Here is a 23,624-nt window from a genome sequence, read left to right as displayed (position 1 = left end):
CAGTCTTCCTGACTAAAGGTCTAGCAAGACTTCCCACTGCGCCACCAAAGTGCCTCAAGTTTCCAACACCTCCTATCAGCAAACAATCTCAGCCAACTGTAGTACTACCTGTACTGAAAAAATTTAAGTCCTTGTCAATTATACTCTCTCATTCTTCTAATTCTCTTTATGTAATCACCCATCTTCTCCCTCCTTCTAGACTCAGAAGAAGAGGTGGACCACTAAAACACTGAAACTATTCTTTCCAAGATTACTAATGACTCTCTTTTCACTGTATCCAGTCATCTTGCTTGCCTCTTCTTTAGCATCTGGAACTAGAGATCATCCTCTTCATCTTCATAGCCACTCCCTACTTGGTTTCTATGCCCTAGGCTCCAATAGTTTCCCTCTTGTCACTCTTAAGACTATTTCTAAGTCTTTTTTATTACGATTTCTTTTCTTCTTCACACACTTTAAATGTGTGGGTTCCCCAAATTTCTCTTTTCAGTTCCCTGTCCTTTTCTCTTTCCAACACTGCCATATTGATCTCATGAATTCTCCTAAGCACTTATTACCTATATACATATCATTCTTAAAGCTCTCTCCCCAATAACTTTCTCTAGCCTTGCAGTTCAAACTAAAACTTTCAATTGTCTCTTGGATATTCCCTCCTAAACATCTCTGCTAGCACCTCAAGTTCAGCTGACTAAAACTGAACTCAACATCAATCCTCTCCTGTCTCCCTCTGCCCCACCCCCAATACTGTATATTTAAAAAAACTCCTGCTCTACTCCTATATTTCTCTATTTCTGTTAATGCAACCACCATCATCCCAGTACTCAAGGTTCACAATGGAATCATCTTTTATTCTTCCTTCTTTCATCATTGACAAGTTCCATTGATTTTTGGCTTCACTTGTTGTTGCTGAGTTGTTTTTCAGTTATATCTGACTTCATGACCCTGTTTGGGGTTTTCTTGTCAAAGATATTGAAGTGGATTGCAGTTTCCTTCTCTACCTCATTTTACAGTTGAGGAACTGAGGCAGACAGGGTTAAGTGACTTGCCCAGGGTCACACAGCTAGTAAGTGTCTGAGGCTAGATTTGAATTCTGGAAGATGAATCTTCCTGACTCTAGGATTGGCACTCTACTCACTGTACCACCTAGCTGCCTTTTGGCTTCATAATATCTCTCAAATTTCTCCTGTCTTCTCCTGTGTCAACCCCAGGTAATTTCTCTTTTTGTCTAGACAAATTTGCTATCCACCTAACTAGTCTTCCTGACTCTGTAGGCTTTAAGGAAACTATTTCTCCTCTTACTCTATATTCCCATCCTCTGACTGTGTGAGTACTCTGAAGCTTTCCCTTGGACTCTTCCTTTCCAGGCTAGGTGGGAGGTGAAGGAATATCTCTTTTCAAAATTCGCACCTATGGTGGCTGCTCACAAATGGAGCTCAACTGTGTGACTTTGAGTTTAGCTCAAAGGCTCTTGCTGCTTCTTTTGCTCTTTTCGCTTTTGTTTGGGTTTTTGCCCAAGCATTGATAATCTAATAGTGAGCCTGAGATGAATGGTTCCAAATTAAAGGCTACCTCATGAGTTTGTAGACTCAGAGCTTCCTTAGCAAGAGTTACCTGTCAAGAGAAGGTGTTTTCTACAACTATATGGGAATTGAAAGGGGGGAGGAGTAAGCATTTATATAGCAGCTACTACATGCCAGGCACTATGCTAAGCATTTTCCAAATATTCTCTCATTTTTTCTCACAACAATGCTGATAGTGCTGTTATTATCCTCATTTTAGAGTTGAGGAAACTGAGGCATAAAGAGATTAAGTGGCTTGTCATAGAAAGTCAGGACAATTGCTCTTTTCAATTCTCTATCACATACAAGTAATGAATTAGTAAATTTAGGGGAAGGGGCAAAATAGAACACTACATAGAATACAGAATCAATGAGGTTAACTGTATGCATATCTTTTCTCAGGATATATTTAATCTATCCAAACAAGAATGGCACAATTTTCCAGAGTGAAGGAGCCTCATTATTTCTCTGTAACTAATAATAGGACATGGCTTTGTTAATAGTCCTGCTACTGTACTTTTGTTGCATATGACCCATCAAATAAGCATCCAATAAAAATTAAATTTTGTTATACTTAAATTAAGAGGAAGATAGTTTTGTGTCCAAGATCAAGAAAATTTGAGGTGGGGATGGGGCAATGACAAAACAGGGGTGCTGAGTAAAGACAGAGGGACTGACAGTTCTGAAGTAGAGTTCATTAGAGAGAACAATAAGGTTAAATTCAGATAGATTTTGCCATGATATATCTCAGAGTGCCAGCCTCCTCCCTTAATGAGAGCAATTTCCTCAAAATCATACTATCAAATCATACTATCTAGGTAGTCATCTAGTTTATCTCTGAGCAGAGCTAACTAGTCCTGATTTATGGAAATAAATGAAGTTTGCTTTTAAATGATGAATGTCATCAATAATATAGTAGGATTTGTTCAATTCAGTTTTTATTCAACAAGCAATTACTTATTAAGCAACTAGTATTTGCTTAACACTGCATTAGTATTGTTATCTTCCAATATTTGGTGCCTGGCTAGGTCATTCTTCCTCACCTTACTAGAGAAATGTTTATAACCCCACTTTATAGAGTCATGCTTTATGGTCTAATATATGAGTATGTATATATATATATATATATATATATATATATATAAATATAAATATGTGTGTGTGTGTATATATATACACATATATACATATATACACACATACATACGTACATACACACATATATATATATACACACATTCATGCATAAAAACATATGTAGTCAGATTTTAGAGGTGGTACCATGTGAACCATCTCCACTCAAAATAAAGATGCCCATTCTCTACAGAAAATGAGACTTCTAGCAGGCCTATCAGTATTGCAAGTCTACATGCTTCCCAAGTTCTTTATAAAGACCTTAAGAACTCTCATGTATCAATGGTCCAATTTTAGAGAATCATGAAGAAATAGAAGTTTTGAATTCTAGTCATATGACAGTGAAATCTACTTCAGCAAATCAAACACTGATTGGAACTGAACATGTAACAATAGCAAAGAAAGACAATTCACTACTTCCAATATAAAGCTAACATTTTCCAACATACAAGGAAGTTACATGATACTCTCCCATGCAAAAACTACATGAACTAAATGGCCATCTTTAGCTCAGATCTGGAAAAGGTTTTAGCAGGTGTTTCATTTAGAACCAACGTGCTCCTTAAGAGGAGTGAGCAGTAATTACTGAAATTATTTTTAGCAGACTGAGTTGCTAAAGCTATCTTCACATCAAAACTTGAAGCATCTCAAAGTGAACCTTGCTTCAACTTTGTACTCAGGTTTCACAGTGTGAGAGTTCTAAACAGAGACTCTCAGGAAAAAGAAAAAAAAAACTTCAACATGAACCTACTGACTTACCAATTACCTTACTTTTTATTATACCCACTCAATTAGTCAATTATCTGGTCATTTAGAGCAGTTACCAAAAACGTTTCCTTGGCAATTCACTTAACTTCTCTGAACCTCAGTCTTTTCCTCTGTAAAATGAGGAGACTAAATCCCCTGAATGATAAAATTTATTTCAAATTTAAATTTTATGTGTGATGTTTTGAAGTCCTACTTCAGTGCTTCTTTATGGACAGAAGACGAGTCTTAATTCTTGAAAGATTTGCTAGTGTAACTAGAACTTTGACAGATTCAGAACATGGCAAAATATTTCTTAATGTCTATTTCTGTGGATCAGTCCTACTAAGTACAGAGAGACTCATCATTTACCATTGATTCATTCTTCATTCATTCCTTGATCCTCATTCCTCAAGAGTAATGAGGAATTCTTTATCCATGGAAATCCCACATTTTATGTTACTATATGTTAATGGTCTTTATTCATTTATAAGAATAGAACTTATTTTTAGAATAAAAATGTTTAATAAACAACTGAAACCCAAAGCAGAAGAAAGGAGATGGTATGAGATTATCTAACTTTCCTCAATGGGTTTAAACCAACAGGCGAGGAGAAATTGTACCCCAGAATACCAAAAGAACTAGCTCTGAATACTGAATGGCTATTAGGTATCTTTGAAAAATCATGGAAAAGGGATTTGCTATGACAGGATTGAATAAATGGAATATTTTGAAATATTTGAGTTTCAAAAGAAACTAGAGTCTATAAATGATAGTTTAATGAATTTAACTTATTCCTTGAAAATTTCTAGAAATTATTATCAAAGATAAAGTTTTGAGCATTTGGATACTGAAATAGCGATGACTAAGGACCAGCAAGACTTCATCAAGGAAAATGTGAGGTGAAGCTGATGTCATTTCCTAAACTGGTAGATTTGAAGAATAGTACTAGATCTAGTAACCTGGATTTTAGTGGAACATTTTACAAAGTCAATTATGCTCTCTTTACGTGCATGTAGGAGTGATATAGGATAGATGTACTGTTAGGAGGGTTTGAAGTTGGTTGATCCTTCATTGAATGATTATTGTGCTAAGCTAAAAACAGAGCTGCTAATTTATAGAGTGGGACTATTCCTGTGTTTCTTAAGCTTACCTGTACACAGGTGGTTGGCAAGGAAGTTGGCAGGGATGGTAGGCTCTAGATCTGCACAGATTACTCTTAGATTATGAATTTAAGAATTGTCTAGATGTAGGGATGGTGGTCAAGAAGCACTAGCTCAATGACTAGTACAATGTTTTTTTGTTTTTTTGCCATATAAAGCCATTCATTTTAAATTCCAAAGAGGACAGCCCTATCTTCTGGGCTAATCAGTGGAATATCAAAATCTTTGCTCATATGCAATGGGCCTTCATGACTTCTTGAAGCTTTCAAAAAAGTAAAACATGCTACCTCAAGGAGTGGTAGGTTCCTTTCTCCTTTGAGGTCTTCAAATGGAAGCTAGACAACCATTATATTGGGTATGTTAGTGAGGAATCCTTTTTGTAAAATAATGTTGAAGTAGATGGGTATTGAGATCCCTTCCTTCTCTCAAAATTTTGTGGTTTTTTGATTCTTTCCTAAAGTATTTTAATAACATCCTGATTGCTTCTTCCCACTTCCATGTGCATTCTTCTCCAATTCATCCTATACATGTGTTAGATTAAACTTCCTGAGGAATAGATCTCTTCTCTACTAAAAGGCCCCCAGTAGTTCTTAGTGGATAAAATAAAACCCATCATCTTAGGGTCTGTCTCTCCCGAGTCTGGTTCTTAGCTTTACAACATTATCTTACATTACTCAGATTCATGAACTTTAGTTCTAACCAAAATGAATTTCGTAGCATGATAGATAAAGTGCTGGGCCCGGAGTCAAGAAGACCTGAGTTCAAATCTATCCTCAGTTACTTATTAGCTATATAATCCTGGGCAAGTCATTTAATCTCTGCTTGCCTCAGTTTCCTCAATTATAAAATAGGGATAATAACATCACTTAAGTTCCAAGGTCATTTTAAGTCTCAAATGAGGCAATATTGGTAAAGTACTTAGCATAGTTCATTGCATAGTAGGTGCTATATAAATGCATATTTTCTCTCTCCTCCTCTTCCTTCTTCCCTTCTTTTTTTCCAAATGTGATGTCATCATCTGTTTCTATGCATTCTCACAGGCTATTCCTTAAGCCTAGATATGTATCCCTTTTATTTCCATTCTTCATTATCCTTGTCTTCCTTCAAGCCCCAATTCAGGTGCCACCTGCTGTGTGAAGCTTTCTCTGATTTCCTCATTAATTTCTGTTCCTCCTCAAGTTTTATTTACTTTTTTTGCTTAGATGGTACATCCTGCCTGTATAATGTAAGTTCTATGAGGGTCAGGGCTTATTCATTTTTGTTTCAGTATCCTCAACTCCTAACATACAGTAGTCACTTATTTCATCCCTCTTGAATTGAATTGAATTAATTACTTCAAATAACTTCCAAAAGCAATATAATAATAGGATTATTTTTTGAAAGAACATACCAGAAAACAGCATAAAAGCAAATATGGATTTATTCAGTGGATCTGCTGCACAGTTAGATTTTAACATCCTGGGAAAGTATGCCTCTGAATCTATCAGCTTTTATTTTTTAAGAGCTCTCTTTGAAATTCAATGAATCTTAGCAAAGATTGTTGTGGTAAGATCAGGATACAAAGAATTATAATTAAAGTAATGAACTCAAAGTGATAAATGGTGATGAGGGAGTAAAACACCTTTTGTTGATTGAAATAGCTGTAATAGAAAATTTTACTGTAAATATACTCATTGTGTGTGTGTATAAATTATTTTAGGGGACTTTGTTATATGAGTGAATTAGAAAATCATCCATATACCAAAACCAGCCCCATCAGAGGTATCCACTTAGTATAACCATTTTTTACTCATTAAAAATGAATTATTTATTAATCAAATAGATCATTAAAATACTGAATTTATTCTCCATAAAAAAGGTTATAATAAATACCACTGTAAAGCAGGGATCAAAATGCAACAAAGACTTAAACATTTTCATTGGTACTTAACTAATTTCTACTATTACTACTTTTTTTTATTAATTTTCATCTTGAATGAATAATCTACTAACTCTCCCTTTCTCAGTTATAACCTAAGCATTGAAAAAAAAAGAATTTCAAAATGACTTTTATCTATTAGTTTTATTTTCCTTTCCTTTTTATAGTTAATTGAAAAAAATCTCTTTGGATATTAAAGTCTTTCAAGGCAAGTTAACAAACATTTATTTAGCACCTACTCTGTGCCAGGAACTGTGCTAAATACTGGGGAAACAAAGAAAGCCAAAAATAACCCCTGATCTCAAGGAGCTCATGGTGTAATGGGAGAGAACATACACCCTTCTCAAATTGCTGTCCTTCAATTTCTCTCAAATGATTACTATTCCTTCAAAAGGTACAAGCAAGACTATTCCATTGGTCTAATTCATGCTATAAAATAAACTCTGCTATCTAATTCAATTCAGTTCCCTTCACCAAATCTTTCTCAGTGGATGAGATAATTGCTGTACTTCTAAACCATATGTCTCTGACCTTTCTCCTTTATCTATAATGCATTTAAATATAATTTTATTCATATGATTTGTCTTTCATCACCTAATTTCCCCTCTATATCACTCTTCTCCCCATGTCATGAATTTTTTCATATCATATTTAGAACTTAATCTAAATAAATTATCACCTCTCCAGCTTTTAGTAATATTTGCTCACAGGCAAAATATGTTTCTGCTAAAAGAAACTTTTGCTTAAAGGGTGAAAGCCTCTTTTGAAACCTTTTAAACTCGACCTGGATATTATATGTTTTGAAAATTCTGAGACTATAAGAAAAATTTTAGAAAAAATACATTGCCAAACATTACCTGCCCTTTCTTTTGTCAAAAACAAAACAGCAACAGAAGTAGCAGGAGCAAAAGGAAAAAAAACAAAACTAAAAAAAGCAGTGAGTGTTTCTATGTGGGTGTAAGGTAGAGATCGGATCAAGAATATTAAAGAATTTAAGCTTTATAAATAAGGTAGAATATATCAAGCACTTGTTTGTATAAACTTCAAAAATTGCATGTAAAATGATTTTAGCCAGTTAGGGACACAAATTTTAAGACTGTATATCTTTTTAGAAAATCCCCAATTATGGAACTCATTTAAAATCTGATTAACTTTCTGTAAAAAAGCTGAGTATCATCCTGAAGCAAAATAATTGAAAAAAACAAAAACAAAACCTTTCCCTATAGTAAGGGTACTGCATTTTGTAGAATTTTTATAGATTAAAAACACCCTTCCATGAGAATATATAACTTCGTGATATTATTATTTCATATTTTTCCTCTGTTACTTTACTTTTGGAACATTACTATTAAATCATACTCATCATGGTGCATTTTCACGTCTATAGGAATAAATGATTAAACTTCATTTAATCAGAAAATTCCACTTGTTAAAATATTCAACCAACATGCACAATGTAGGAGCTTTTAGGCATCTTTTACCCCTAGGTATAGCTTTATTTTAGTTCCCAAGAGAAAAAAATCTCTGTCATATATAAAATTGATAGTTTTGTCATTAACACTTGTTTGTTCTATTCAACATAGTTTTATGCTTCCTATAGTTTAAAAATCTTTTGCATAGACTTGTTTAATTTTTCTTTCATAAAAACACACATAGAGAGACCACTGTTTAATTCTTTATTTTGTCTGGAAGGGGGATAATCTCTCATAGATATACATTTCTCCTTTTATTGAGGAACAAGGTGAACAAGCTTTAACCAAATAGTATTTGAAAAATAGAATTGAATGATATTTGAGAAATAATTGAGAAGGAACTGAAATAAGAAACTTTATTACTGTATCTCCAGTGATAACTTTCCCATTGCCTTGATATTTTTCTCACAGTGATATCTCACGTTTTTTTTTTTCTTTTCCCTTTAAGGTTTGAACCTACAATTAGTACAAGCATTTTGCTATCTCTCATTGTCTTTGTATCCTTAATGCTCAGGACATAATAAACACTTGATATATAGACAGAAAGGCAGAAACATAGAGGAGAGATGATAGATAGATAGATAGATAGATAGATAGATAGATAGATAGATAGATAGATAGATAGATAGAAAGAACAAAAGTAAAAAAGGAAGAAAGAATTAGTGTTTACTATGTAGCAGGCCCTGTGCTGAAAGCTGATAAATGTTTATTGATGGACAGATGTATTATAAAGCATAATCTGATTTAGTGCTGCCTAGAGGTACTACATAGAGTTTGTACCCATTCATTTTCGGATGAAAAGATTTTATCTCTAATGTAGATTCCTTATTGTGGCAATTTGTTCCATCAACATAGATGGCAACACATATATGACTTACTACACAAGTCTTAGAGGGTATCCTGAAGAAGTGAAATCTCTTGTTCAGGTTAGGATATTAAATATCAAAGGTAGTATTTGAACCCCATCTTCTTGATTCTGTCTAGTCCTCAATTTATCATGCTGTTTTTGTATGACAGATTATTGTAATTAGAACAAAGTAGCTACGATCAGCAATGATAAAAACAAATTCTGCCTTCCTTGTTGTTATCAAATATATCTTTGAATAGTTATATCTTTTACATATTTGTCAAGAGAAAAGCCCAGTATTAGAAAAAACAAAATAATACTACCCTCCAAATAAAAACCTGGAAATCAAGAGAGGGAAAATAACAGTTAATGTTATGATGGAATTTTCCATTTCCCACCGGACTCTAATGATGAGGATCTTTGTTAATGCTATGTTAACTCTGCTCACATGCCAACCAGTTCACATGCTTGGCAGCTTTAACAATTTCATTCTTTGTTGAAATACTGTCATTGATGATTAATATAGTTTCTAAAGTTTGAGCAGGTAGAGATTTTTTGACAGGTAACCTTCAAAAGATGAAAAGAATAATAAAGCCAAGAGGAATATAATGATGTCAAGCTCATTCAGTCATTTAGAGCAGGAAAAAAAAAAAACAAGCAAAAATCTGGAACACCCAAAAAAAGTTCTTTAGATTTTCTTAGCTTGTTTTCTCAGCCAATCTTTTATTTGCCAGGTAATAGACTAAATAAAAAAAATGAAGATGGAACTATAACCTAGGCTAACCATTTTTTCTATTGTCAATTACCGAAATTTCTACTTGCTGCACTAAAGAATTCATTCCTCTGAGAGATTAATATAGTATCCAATCTTTGGAACAAGTGACAAACACAAGACGTGGGTGTTCCATCACTTTGACAGAATCATGCATTTACTTCCTCTGTCTTCAGACCTAAAGACTATAAACATGTAAAGAGCTAGTATTTGGGTGACTGGAAGAGGAACCTTTCATTATGCACATCTAAATGGATTAATGTGAATGAGAGAAGTCAGCACAGCTTCATTACTTAGTTGTTGATAAAAAGAATTATATTCATTGGCACAGTAGCTGAAATACATGAGACAATATTAATTTCAGATGTTCTTTCACATTTCCATTTTTAAAGCATGAGTTTATTTTACTGAATTTATTAACATTTACTTATTTTATTAGAAATGTTCTTGTTTTCATTTCTGATAGATTCCTTATGCATACAAACTCCCAACATCCCAATTTCCCTATATGACTGTAGTGAAAGTTGTACACTTGTATAAGACACGCGGTATACAGAAAGAAGACAAGGGTTGCTATCAGCTGGTTTCAATTCAAACTAGGTCAATAGATCTGGGCAAGACTAGATGTTCAATCTAAATAGCAACAAACTGGGAAGACAGTCTTACTTTGTTTTTATTAATATTTGATTTTTAACTGAAAAAATTATAGAAGATAAGAATGAATTTGAAGAAATAGTTATATGGAGAGCTTTGACTAATATGAGACAAATAGAGTTCAGACTAAAAATATACATAAGATGGGAGCACACTTTCTTTCTTCACTAATAATTGTCTATCACACAACAGAATTTCTTCCAGGCACAGTTACAAATATTTATGTCTCTAGTTTCATGGACTGTGATTTACTCAGAGGTTAATGGTTAGAACCTATGAATGAACTTATTTCTACAGATAGATTCACTAGTTGGTGACAGCCTATGCTGTTATATCATCTCTCCTTTAGGTAGTTTATGATGAAGTTGTCATGGAAAGAGGAATGGATTAGAAGTCAAGAAACTTGAGTTCTGTTCCTAATTCTGATAGTAATTAGCTGTGTGACCTTAGACAAATCATTTAACTTCTCTGGTTTTTACTTTACCCACCCACAAAAAGAAAGTTGTTGTTAGATGGTCTCTAGGTACTCTTTTAGCAATAACAGAATTGAAATGTGTGACTAAGCTTCTTAGATTTATTAACAACACAGAAAAAATGAGTGGCCATTGAGCTTAGGTTCAAGCCTTTGAGAAAATTTTGAAAAGTGACATTATTTCACTAGGTATTAATTAACTCTCAAGAATTACTTCTTAATGTTTTAAACTGGAACTTTGTGTTTGAAGAAATGCACTCGAATGGAATTATAACTAGGTATTTTTGTCATTTTCCTAAATTGAAAGATCTTAAATTATCTTCAAAAAGAAATCTCTTCAGTATCCTTGACTTCTTTCAAATTACTAAAACAAGACACTTTATTGCAAAGTTAGCAAATGCAAAATCAGTCTCTCGGTATCTTGTAATAAGCCCTGCACTAAGAAACATTTTTTTTCTGAATATTCTTAGGTCCAGGGAAGAAGGAATTACAAAAGCAGAGCATCTGCAGTGACTTCTGAAGTGTTATCAGCATTGTAAATCTACGGAGGTAAGAAGAAATGAAATAGAGTCAAAGATCTTTGGTCCATCGAAGTCCTACTCCAGTGCTTCATTATGGCTTGGTGATGATCCTTCCTTCTCAAAGGTTGTATGAATAGAACACAAGTACTGAAAAACTAGATATGATTTAAGAAAGGGCAAGTTGGTGTTTCTGGAGTTTGAAGATAAGACTGGCTATGGTTCAGAGAAGTTAATCACTAGGTTGTCTAGAGAATCATGAATTTTTCAACTCCAACATCTCTCAGTGATAGTCTACAATACAGAGGGGTTGCAATGTGCCTAAGTGGAATGAATACTTCAAAATGCAATGTCAGATCCTTAAAATAGCATAGAATATAACTATCTATGCTACTCATGAGGCATTTATCAAGCATTTCTTGGTATTATAGTTGTCTAGTTATCGAGACTCCATGAGTAGTTCTTTACTCTTTGAGTACAGACATCATGTTTTTACATATGTCATTCCCTTATATTGCATGTCACTGGTACATGTGGTCAATGATTTATTCTAAAAACCTCTAAATGCTATAAGGCTGTAGGGAATTATACTCAACACTCAGTGTTCAAGACTTGGGACTTCATATCTCTCGCCTTGTTGTGTGAAAGGCACTATAAGTCTGGATTTTATTCACTCCTCCAACTTGTTCTCACACTCAAAGCTCTAATTTCTGAGAGATAAACCCTAATCACTTTGGTTACACTAAAGTTCTCTCAATGTTCTATGGTTAATCCAGTTAAGGGAAAAAATATACTTTACCTTCTCACCCATTCTCACTCGAGTCCCCAACCAACATGATTTATAGCTACAAAATCAGTAATTTGAAATAATGATACTTTTAAATGTATATGAATATAAAATTATTTAACAATAAAGCAAAAGAAATATTGCTATAGATACAAACATTAAATATATATGTAATAAAATACTTATGTATATACTTATACATATTCACATCTATATTTATGTGTGTATATGTATAACTGGACAGCTAGGTGATGCAATGGATAGAATGCCAGTCATCTTCCTGAATTCAGATCAGGCTCAGGCACTTAATAGTTGTGTGACCCTGGGCAAGTCACTTTAACTCTCTTTGTCTCAGTTTCCTCATCTGTAAAATGAGTAGTAGAAGGAAATGGCAAATTACTTCAGTATCTTCGACAAGAAAACCCAAATGAGGTCATGAATCAGATATAAGTGAAAAAAGACTGAACAACCTACGTACATCTCTGTGAGTCTCTGTGTACGTATATGTGTATGTGTATGTGTATGTGTGTGTGTGTATGTATGTGTGTATCTGTGTATGTGCATAATTATCAACCTAAATCACACTCTCCCAAAATGGCTATGGTAAAGAATAGGCATATAAATAATGGAACCTGGTATGGAAACACTTGAGGTAGAAAAACTCAGGTTCTTACAACTCTTAATGCTACATTCAGGCCTCTGTGTTATTAATTCAGAAACATCAGTCCTATATGGAATAGCTTCTCTATTTACTGCTTAAGTGTTGATCCTGTTCCATTCTCTGGCTGAGGAAATCCTTTTTTACTTGAACTGACTCTTCAAGCACTTTAATTAACCATCTCCCTTAACAGGGTGTTTAGAAAGTGTACTTAATACAAATAGCAGTTCTCTTTAAGCCAAGCAACTGCCAAGTTTATGCAACTGGCTGTCCCTTAGCTACACAGGTCTCCTATTCAGACCCACTGCTTTCCAATCAGAATAGACCTCACAGGAACACAACTTCTCCAACGAGGATATGAATTTTTTTCTCTTGAGTTGTTTCAGTTGTGTCTAATCTTTGTGACCTCAAATGGGATTTTCTTATGAAAGATATTGAAGCAGTTTGTCATTTTCTTCTCCAATTCATTTTATAGATGAGGAACTGAGGCAAGCAAGTTAAGTAACTTGCCCAGGGTCACTAGTAAGTATCTGAGACCTGACTGGAATTCAGGTTTTCCTGATTTTAGGGTCCTACTCTACCCACCAGGTCACCCAACTGCTTTAAAATAGCCACAAAGCTCTTCTGCATTTTCTCCTCAAGTCAGAGCTGGCAGGAAAGAGCAACAAGCCTTTTTGTAGAGCTTCATCTAGCTGTGGCTCTCTGTGGAGTTGAAGGGCAATAGATGTCCCTGGAGCTTTCTCAATGTATCAGATATCATGGAATTAAATTAAAATGGAGCTTCCTAACTATCAGTGACTCAGGTGTTATTAAAAAAACACAATTTCCCACTTTTCCCTATGAAATAGTCCTTTTTCAATCATGCTTGTCTCTAAATATCTATTAAGTTTCTCACTATTTTTGTTTTATCCTCTTTAGCTGATGTATGGTCAGGTTTTTCAATTCTGCAGTTCTCAACATGGTAGTTGCTCTTTTTGGTGCACTTGATACAATGTTTCTTAATACTCATATTTCTAGTGATTAATAAGCAAAATATCACTCTGCCTTTTTATAACCTTAAATCATTCCCACACAAGTCACTTAATATTGATAACAAAGAGATTCAAGTTTGTGTACCACAAATCATTTCCTCTCCAAAATTTGCAGAATCCCTTCTGAAAATTGCATCTCTTCACACAAAATTTAACATTTTATGTTAAGGCAAAGTTCTTGTTATCATTCATGAGTTTATGTTAAAACAAAGCCCTCACTGCTATGAGGCAATTCTACTATACCTTCCTCATCAACTTACTATCTCACTCTCTGCAATAGCTATTCCAAATCTTTTCATCCCCCTCAAATCTCCTATGGCTCTCTCTCTTCCTCTTCTCTCAGTAGAAATCTTTGCCTCATATTTTGTAGAAAAAAAATGAAGCCATTTGCAAGGAACTCCCTTTTCTCTACTCTACCTCATCTGTCATCACTCAGATATCTTCTGCCACTATCTTCTTCTTCATTTCTGTCTCCATAATAAAGTGGCCTGACCTCTTACTTATCCTAACTCTTCTACCTGTTCAAGCCAATCCCACTTCCTCCAACAGATTTTTCCCCTCTGCATTCCCATTCTATCACTGATTTTCAGTCTTTCTTCGTCTACTACTTCATTTCCTACTTACTACAAACATTCTTATACTTCCCTTATTCTCAAGAAATGCTCAATCGATTCTTTCAGGCTTACTGTTTTCCTATATCCTTTCTACCCATTGTAGATGATTCCTTGGAAAGTCCTTCTACAATAGGTGCCTCCACTGTCTTTCCTCTCAGTCTCTTCTTAACTCATTAAAATTCAGTTTCAGACCTCATCATTCCACCAGACCTTCAGTTTCCAAAGTTACCAGTGACCTCTTAAGTGCCAAATCCAATGACCTTTTGTCAAACTCTATCCTCCTCAACCTCTCTGAAGCTTCTGACCCAGTTGATTTCCTTCTCTTATTTGATACTCTCTTCTCCCTAGGTTCCCAGGACACCACTCTTTCCTGGCTCTCTTCCTATCTTTATGACCACTCCTTCTCAGTCTCCTTTTCCAGATCTTCATTTAGATCATACCTTCTAACTGTAGATTTCCCACAGGTTCTTTCCTGGACTTTCTTCTCTTCTCCCTCTATACTACTTCACTTGGTGATCTCATTAGCTCCCATGGGTTTCAATACCATCTCTGTGCTGATAGTACTCAGATCTACCTATCCTGCCATAACCTCTCTGCCGACCTCCAGTCTATCATCTCCAATTGCCTTTCAGACATCTCGAAATGTATATACAGTAAGACATCTCATAAACACCATGTCCAAAACAGAACTCATATCTTCTACTCTGAAACCTTAACCTTGTGCCGTCCTTATTACTATAAAAGGAAACACCATCCTCACAGTCCTTCAGGATTGAAACCTTGGTGCCATCTTTGATTTTTACTTATCTCTCTTCTCCTATGAACAATCCGTTGCTAAGGCCTGTCAATTTCATCTCTGTAATATCTTACAAATGTCCTTCTTTCTCCCTTTTTGATATTGCTACCATTCTAATCAAGGCTCTTATCACCTCATGCTTGTAATAATATGCTGGTAGCTATTCCTTCGTTCTTTCCCCCAGTCCTATCCATCCTTCATTCAGCCATCAAAGAGGTTTTTTCTAAATTGCAAGTCTGAAAATGATACTCTTCTACTTAATATTTAACTCCAGAGGCTCATAATTACCTTCAGAATCAAATACAAAATCCTCTGTTTAATATTCAAAGGTCTTTATAACCTGATCCTCTCCCGTTTACAGTATTATTACACCATACTCCTCACTATATACTCTTTGATTCAGTGATACTTAATTTTTTATTATTATGTACACAAGAAAATCTTATCTCTAGGGTCTCTACATTTTCTGTAGCTGGTCCCCCACACCTGAAATGCTTTCCTAACTCAACTTCCTTACTAGCATCCCTGTCTTCCCATAATTCCCAAAGTAAAATATTATTTTCTACAGGAAGCCTTTCCCAGCTTCTCTTAATTCCAGTGCCTCCCCTTTCTTATGTATTTCCTATTTATCATGTATATAACTTGTTTGTATAAATTTCTTTTTTTGTGTCTCCCCTATTAGATTATGAGCCCGTTGAAGGCAAAGGCTGTTTTTTGCCTCTTTTTGTGTCTCCAACCCTTGTTTGTCCTGATGCTTGGCATATGGTAAGAGCTTAATAAATTTTTACTGATTAATTAACTGATGCATTTAAAATCATAATAGATATCAAAATGTTCATTCGAAATATGGGCAATACTGCATATCTTTTCACAGTGTATCTTGTCTCCTCCTTTGTAGAAAATCACTCATTATGCCCTTTCCATCACTAAATACTCCTTTTGAAAAAGACCTTAAAGAGACAGTGCAGTTTACCCTTTCAATGCTTAACCAGCACATTTTCTTTCCAATCACTGTCTGGCAATAAATATCTTTGAATAAATGAATGGCTTTTGAAGTCAAAGTAGAATACAGGATATAACGGAAAAGTAAGTTTGTTAAAGAAAAAATGTAATAAATGTAGTTAAATAAAGGAAAAATATTATATATATATATATATATATATATACTTGCTTTTGAATGAAGTCTAAAAGAAATGTAGCAAATCAATTAAAATTTCATTTTAAATCATTTTCACAGGTTATGTGGCAGCAGTGTTTTGGTCATTGGCACTCTGTTATTATTACCTTTGTAGTTCACCTTGAATCCAACTGATCCAACGCTTTCATCTGTCTGAAGGTGCAGCCACATCTGACTACTCATACTTACTATTAAATCTGGCACAAAGCTTCCTGTTAGCCTAGAAGAAAGAAACAGAGAATGATAGAGTCAGATTGTCAGAAAAATTCTCTGTGTTTAAATTGCTATGGAGATAGGTTTTCCATCCATTTTATTTTTTAAAATGGAAGTTATCACATTTTGTAACTGCACTAACATTAATGGGGAAATCACTGAAAAATGAGAAAATTGAAAAGTAATAATACACCAGCAATTATTATCACACCCATATTTATGTATATCAAGTACAAATTTCTGTACAAACTGCAAATTCTATCCCTTTACGATCATTTTTGCAATTTTAGGTTCACAGGAGGAGAAAATGAGCTTAAATAATCTAGAGGTTAGAGAATATAAAGATCATGAAATCACGATTTCATTGGTATAGGGAAATCCCAGAAGAGGAAACTCCTTTTACCAATGCCTATTAATAGCTTTTAGACCATTTACATTCACAGATGTCTAGATCATGGTGAGGTTAATGGCCTTACCCAAGGACTCATAGCCAATATGGGTCAGAGATTAGACTTGAATCCATGTCTTTATTGCTTCTATCCTCCATGACAGATTCCATTATTTTTATAAAAATAAAACATCTCAATTTATAATGGAACCCCTTTAAGACCCTGTTATCAGGAACAGGACTAATATCCATGTTAGAAGTGACCTATGAGGTTAGAAGTTGACTGTGATCTATAATACTTACATTGAGGTAGTCATAATGGGAAGATGATTTGTTATTATAACTGAATTTTCTAGTGAGTCATAAAGGACAGAAAAACTTGATATTTTCTCATTTTCAATACTGTTATTGTCTCACATGTTATATGTAAAATTCCTTGAAAACTTTGAAGCACTATATAAAATAAATGTCTATCCTCTTCCTCCTCCTCTTCCTCATCATCATGATCAATAACATCATGGTAAACATTTCTTTGTCCCTCTAACGTTAACCTTGGGAGGACTTCTAAAAATATTCAAGACACAAATGGACAGTAAAAGGGACTTAACTGCTATTTATAAAGAAGGCATAAAGGACACAGTTAGGAAAAGAGCTATTATAGAAATTCATAATAGATAAGACAACTAAGGTCAATAAAGCAAGGGTAAGCTCAATGTCAACAGAATGAATTTTGGAGGGAAAATGTCTAAAGGATAGAACAATTCTCTGTCTTGGAGTGGAAAAGTATGGTGAACATCACCATGAGTCCATTACAAAACTACTGACAAAATCATGCTGTGGATTATTTGATCTTTACTCTCTGGGTATATCAGATAAGAGTAGTTGAAAAGAGAGCAGAGAATACAAAGCAAATAACTCAGTCTCATCAGTTTTAAAGTTGTATGAAGCCAATCAAGGGAGGTTAGCCCCAATCATGTGTTAGAAGATGCAGGGCACACCATGTTGTGCAAACTTTTCATGATCAAAAGGCTTTTCAAAGGTACCTCCTTCATAAGAGAAGTAGGAATTACCAGAGAAGTCAGAGTTTCACACACACACACACACACACATGCACACACACACACACACACACACACGGAAGGACTTAACAATATGATTCGAAATAATATTTAATAAGATTCATAGATGATGACCCTTAAGAAACCTAGACTCATTACAAAACAAAACCAAAAGAATGAAAAATCAGAAGACAATGTGAAATATCTCTTTGGAAAAACAAGTGACCTGTAAAATAGATCCAGGAAAGGCAATTTAAAATTATGGGACTACCTGAAAACCATGATCATAAAAAGAGCCTAGACATCATCTTTCATGAAATTATCAAGGAAAACTGCCCTGATATTCTGGAACCAGAGGGTAAAATAAATATTGAATGAATTTACCAATCACCTCCTGAAAGAGATTCGAAAAGAAAAACTCCTAAGAATATTGTAGCCAAATTTCAGAGTTCCCAAGGCAAGGAGAAAATATTGCAAGCATCCAGAAAGAAACAAGTCAAGTATCATGGAAATACAATCAGGATAACACAGGATATGGCAGCTTCTACATTAAGGGATCAAGGGGCTTGGAATATGACATTCCATAAGTCAAAGGAACTAGGATTAAAACCAAGAATCACCTACTCAGAAAAACTGAGTGTAATACTTTAAGGGAAAAAATGATAATTCGATGATATAGAGGACTTTCAAGCATTCTTGATGAAAAGACCAGAGCTGAATAGAAAATTTGACTTTCAAACAAAAGAATCAAGAGAATCATGAAAAGGTAAACAGGAAAGAGTAATCACAAGAGACTTACTAAAGTAGAACTATTTACATTCCTACAGGGAAAGATAATATTTGTAACCCTTTAAACTTTTCTCAATAGTTGGGTAGTTGGAAGGATTACACACACACACACACACACACACACACGTGTACACACACACACACGCACACACACATATAGAAAGACAGAGAGAGAGAGAGAGAGAGAGAGAGAGAGAGAGAGGGCACAGAGTGAGTTGAATAGGAAGGGATGATATCTAAAAAATTAAAATTAAGGGGTGATAGAGGAATTTAATGGGAGGATAAAGGGAGAAATGGAATGGGACAAATTATCTCTCATGAAAAAGGCAAGAAAAAGCTTTTTCAATGGAGGGGAAAAGGGGGAGGTGAGAGGGGAAAAGTGAAGCTTACTCTCATTACATTTGACTTAAGGAGGGAATAACATGCACACTCAATTTGGTATGAAAATCTATCTTACACTACAAGAAAGTAGAGGAGAAGGGAGTAAGTGGAGTGTGGGGGAATGATACAATGGAGGACAAATGAGAGGAGAGGAGCAATTAGAAATAAACAGTTTTGGAGAGGGATAAGGTCAAAAGAGAGAATAAAGAGGGGGGAGGATAGGATGGAGGGAAATATAGTCTTTCACAATATGATTATTATGGAAGTCTTTTGCAAAACTACACATATATAGCCTATATTGAATTGCTTGCCTTCTCAGTGGGGATGGGTGAGGAGGGAGGAAGGGAGAGAAGTTGGAACTCAGGTTTTAGGAACAAATGTTGAGAATTGTTTTTGCATGTAACTGGGAAATAAGAAATACAGGTAATAGGGTATGGAAATCTATCTTGTTCTACAAAAAAAGAGAGAAGATGGGGATAAGGGAAGGGGTGTGTGTGATAGAATGGAGGGTAGATTGGGGGAAGGGGTAATCAGAATGCAAGGTATTTTGGGGTGGGGGAGGGGGGAGATGGGTAGAAAATTTGCAACTCAAATCTTGTGGAAATGAATGCTGAAAACTAAAAATAAATAAACAAATTGAAAGATAAAGAAATCTAGACTTGTTAATTGATGAGAATCTGTATAGAAATAATAAGAAAAAAATCTATGCAACATGTCCCTATACGTTGTAAATATTTAACAGCTAACAAATATCTAGGAAGATACAAGTAGCAATAGCTATAGACCAGAAGCTTAATATGCTTCATAAACTAATAAAGACAAATCCTTATGTAACTCCCAGAAATATTCTTAAGAATTCATAAAGTAAACTGTACTTAAACCAGAACATCATCATAGACAAAATATTTACCCAGAATTACATATAACAATGACCAATAAAAATTTAAAGAACAAAAATCTTAATACTGTGACAATATAAAACATTAATCATCTCCAAACTACATGGAATGAAAAGCTCTCAAAATTTAGATACCTCAGGGAAGCAAAATCAAATGAAGTGAGAGAAGAGAATGAAGAATTTTTTTTTTTTATCTCTGTTGTCCTTTCCACTGGAGCGCTTTCAAAGATATTTTCAATGATCCTACAGAGGATGAGTTTAAATTCTAATACTTTACTCAACTATGAAGTTTATCTACCTGTATATAGATCATCAAACATATAAATATATAAAAGAATTATATAAATATATTTATATACAAAAGAATTATATAATATGATATTACATATAAATTTAAAAATACATAAAATATATTTTATATCCCTTAAACTTATTATGATTTATATTTAAATATAATACATAAATATACTCTATTTATAGTAATAAATTAAATATATTATTATACATATTGATTAAATAAATATGTATATATTAATAGATATAAAAGAATTATAGAAAGATGATGATCCATCCCAGGTTTAATTTTATCTAAACTTTATGAAATATGAGAACAAGGATAAAAACAATAAACATCAATTGCAATATTAATAAAACATTTCAAATAAAGTTACACTACTATTTTTCATAAATGATCAGATGACAAGTCCTTCTACTAAAAATGCAGATCCCAAAACATCCTTCAGAATTCAACTATGTACTGAATATTTTCCACCATCAACTAGAGATAACATCCATCACTAAAATCTTGCAATTAGAATATTCATAAAATGTTGTCATGGAAATGATAATCTGTCAAGTATATGGAACAAAAAAACTTAAATACAGAGACCTGGTAAAATAATTAAAGTCATGTAGGAACAGGATGTAGTATATATTAATCTGGTAATACTGTTTGTTGAGGGAGTCATCCCAAAGATGCTTTCCATGAGTCTACAAAAGATAAGCTTATATCCTAATAGGTTTTTATTCAATTATGAAAAAAAGCTTTTTAAAAACCTACTTATGCAATAATATTCAAAGTATGAAATATTAAAGAATAACAGTAGGACAATCAGTTGTCTCAGGAAGACTCTATCTAAACTCTAATAAAAACAACCAAACAACCCCATAAGAAGAATGAAGCTAACAACAGCTTTGTATAGTACAAAGCACAGTAAATTTATTACCTTATTTTGATTCAACAATCACTTATTCAGTGCATACTAAGTTGTAAGTCACTGTGCAAGGAACAACAAGATGAAAAACTAACTTTTCCTATTATCTATAAAGACTGAAATATACTTGAATATGTATAATATGATACAGAAAATAGGAGGGTTAAAGTATAGATAGTTGCTTACAGGAATACTGAATGAATGACAAAACATTCCAAGAAAGTCTAAGGCATGAGAGAACACTTCTAGCTAACAAAAACAAGGAGGCGGTACCTATGCTAGACTTTGAAGAATTTCAGCAGCTGAATATGAATAGACAACGCATTCTAGGTATGAAGGACACAGTGGTGTAAGCAATATTCCCACTTTACAGATGAGGAAACTAAATCTGAAAATGAGGAGACTTTTAATGGCTAGTTCACAACACTCCCTGCCCCAACCCCACCATTTAGTGCTTTCCTCAATCAATTAACAATTAAACAATAACACAGCATCTACTGTGTGACTGGTGCTGTGATAAATTTTATTTCCTCACAATAATCTTAATTCCTGAAATTACTTGCTACTTTTTCATATGATGAGAAGAGGATAAACCTTTGTATGGAGGTTGCTATGTGTAGCACTGTGCTAAGCACTTTAAAAAAAATTATCTAATGTGATTCTTAAAACAACTCAGTGAGGGAGGTGCTATTGCTGTCCCTATTTTACAACTGGGAAAACTGAGGTAATTACACATTAAGTGACTTGCTCAGGGTCATATAGCTAGTAAGTGTCTGAGACTGTATTTGAACTAAGGTCTTTATGACTTCAGGACTAGTGCTCTTTCAACTGTGCAACACAGGCATAAACACAATTTTATACATATAGTAGTTATCCATCTTTTTTATTCAAAGATTTGTGTGCCAATTATTTTGATATCAAAATCCTAAATAAATATTAATGAACTCAGACAGTTGTCTGAGGTCCTAATATGTGATGATCTAAGTCTTCTGAATTTAAAGCCAAAGATGATTCTATTACACCATTGCTGTGTTTTGTTTCTTAAATCAGATTATATGGTAGAGACATTTTGTTACACTCTATAGGTGTAAGGAAAGGGAAACACAATTGTTTACCTAAGTAGTGCTTCTCCTCTGAAGGGCCCAGAATAGTGCCCAAATAACAAGAAGTAGGAAGCGAATCACTTGGAGATTGTTCTAGATGTACTCTGGTTGCTGGTTTGGAGTTTTCAAGATGCCTGTATAGTTTCCCAGGGACTCTGCCCTATATTCCATGAATCTAGGTCATCAGGGTAGTAAGGGAAGCAGAACAATACATTGTCTAGTAAAGAAGGCAGGAGTATCCAATGTAATATACATTTCTTTTAGAAACTTGACTGAAGATGATAGGTGGGGTAGTGAATAAAGAACAATCCACCTACTGCACTACATTTCTTTAAAATTTTATCTTGCAACTTTTTTTCTTTCAATCTGTCAACTATTTAAAACTCCACCAATGAGTTAGATATGATAATTGCATGTTATTACCGGATATAAATTTCCTAGAAAAATATAGTCTAATGCAATACAACATATCCAATTTTAATATGAGAATTAACTTGCCACAGGATATTTTATTGTACTATCAACTCATTAGTTTATTAATTTGCATGAAAATAGACTCAGTTGAAAGAAAAGATAGGTTTATAGGACTAGTAGGAGAATGAATACAATCAAAAGCATAGGGGAAAAATTAAACACTGTTTTAAAGGGATTAGCACAATATATTTTCTAAAATTAGAGCACTGAAATGAATGCGAGTAGGGGTGTGTGTATGTGTATAAAGAATGGCAAACATTTACATAGCACGTTGTAATTCACAAAGCAATTCTCAGAAGGTATCTATGATGTAAAAGATGCAATATTATGGTCTCAATTTTAGAGATGTGTGAGAAATGAATATTTCTCTCATATTTAATACCTAATTATTGTATAATACCAAGGTTTTCCCCTTTTTGCTTCATTCAGATACCAAACAGTGTGGGATAACTCAGAGATTTACCCAGGCCAAGACTTAAACAGATAGTTAGGTTAGGCTAATGGGTATATTCCTACTCATTGTGTTTACTCTGACAGATGCTGGGAAAATGTTGATTCTCCCTATTATCAAGATAGGTAAAATGGAAATTGATGTTTCTTTGACCAAAATTTGAGTGACCTGAGTCACACGCAGTGATAGCCTACCTCCCATTTGATTAACCAATCAGAGGTGATTAGGCATCCCTCAGTAATAATATCTCTTCTTTGAAGGGCATATAAACTGTGACCCCACTGCTTTTAGGAGTCTTTGGTCCAAAGGAGACAGCCAAATGGACCTTCCTTTTATTAATAA

At 34.1% G+C, this 23,624-nt stretch overlaps 1 protein-coding gene across 3 annotated transcripts in view; it reads right to left on the bottom strand.

Annotated features, from left to right (window-relative positions):
• The window catches only part of CSMD3 (CUB and Sushi multiple domains 3), a 1,632,969-nt gene that overhangs the window by 713,829 nt on the left and 895,516 nt on the right, over window positions 1–23,624 (bottom strand). For all 3 annotated transcript variants that reach the window (XM_072603249.1, XM_072603250.1, XM_072603251.1), the window contains one exon: window positions 16,421–16,533. In XM_072603249.1, the coding sequence (XP_072459350.1) occupies window positions 16,421–16,533 (113 nt within the window). The remainder of the gene's footprint in view (window positions 1–16,420; window positions 16,534–23,624) is intronic.

Source organism: Notamacropus eugenii, chromosome 4, assembly GCF_028372415.1.
Source record: "Notamacropus eugenii isolate mMacEug1 chromosome 4, mMacEug1.pri_v2, whole genome shotgun sequence".
Classification (NCBI taxonomy): domain Eukaryota; kingdom Metazoa; phylum Chordata; class Mammalia; order Diprotodontia; family Macropodidae; genus Notamacropus; species Notamacropus eugenii.
This window is presented reverse-complemented; position numbering and strand designations above follow the sequence as displayed.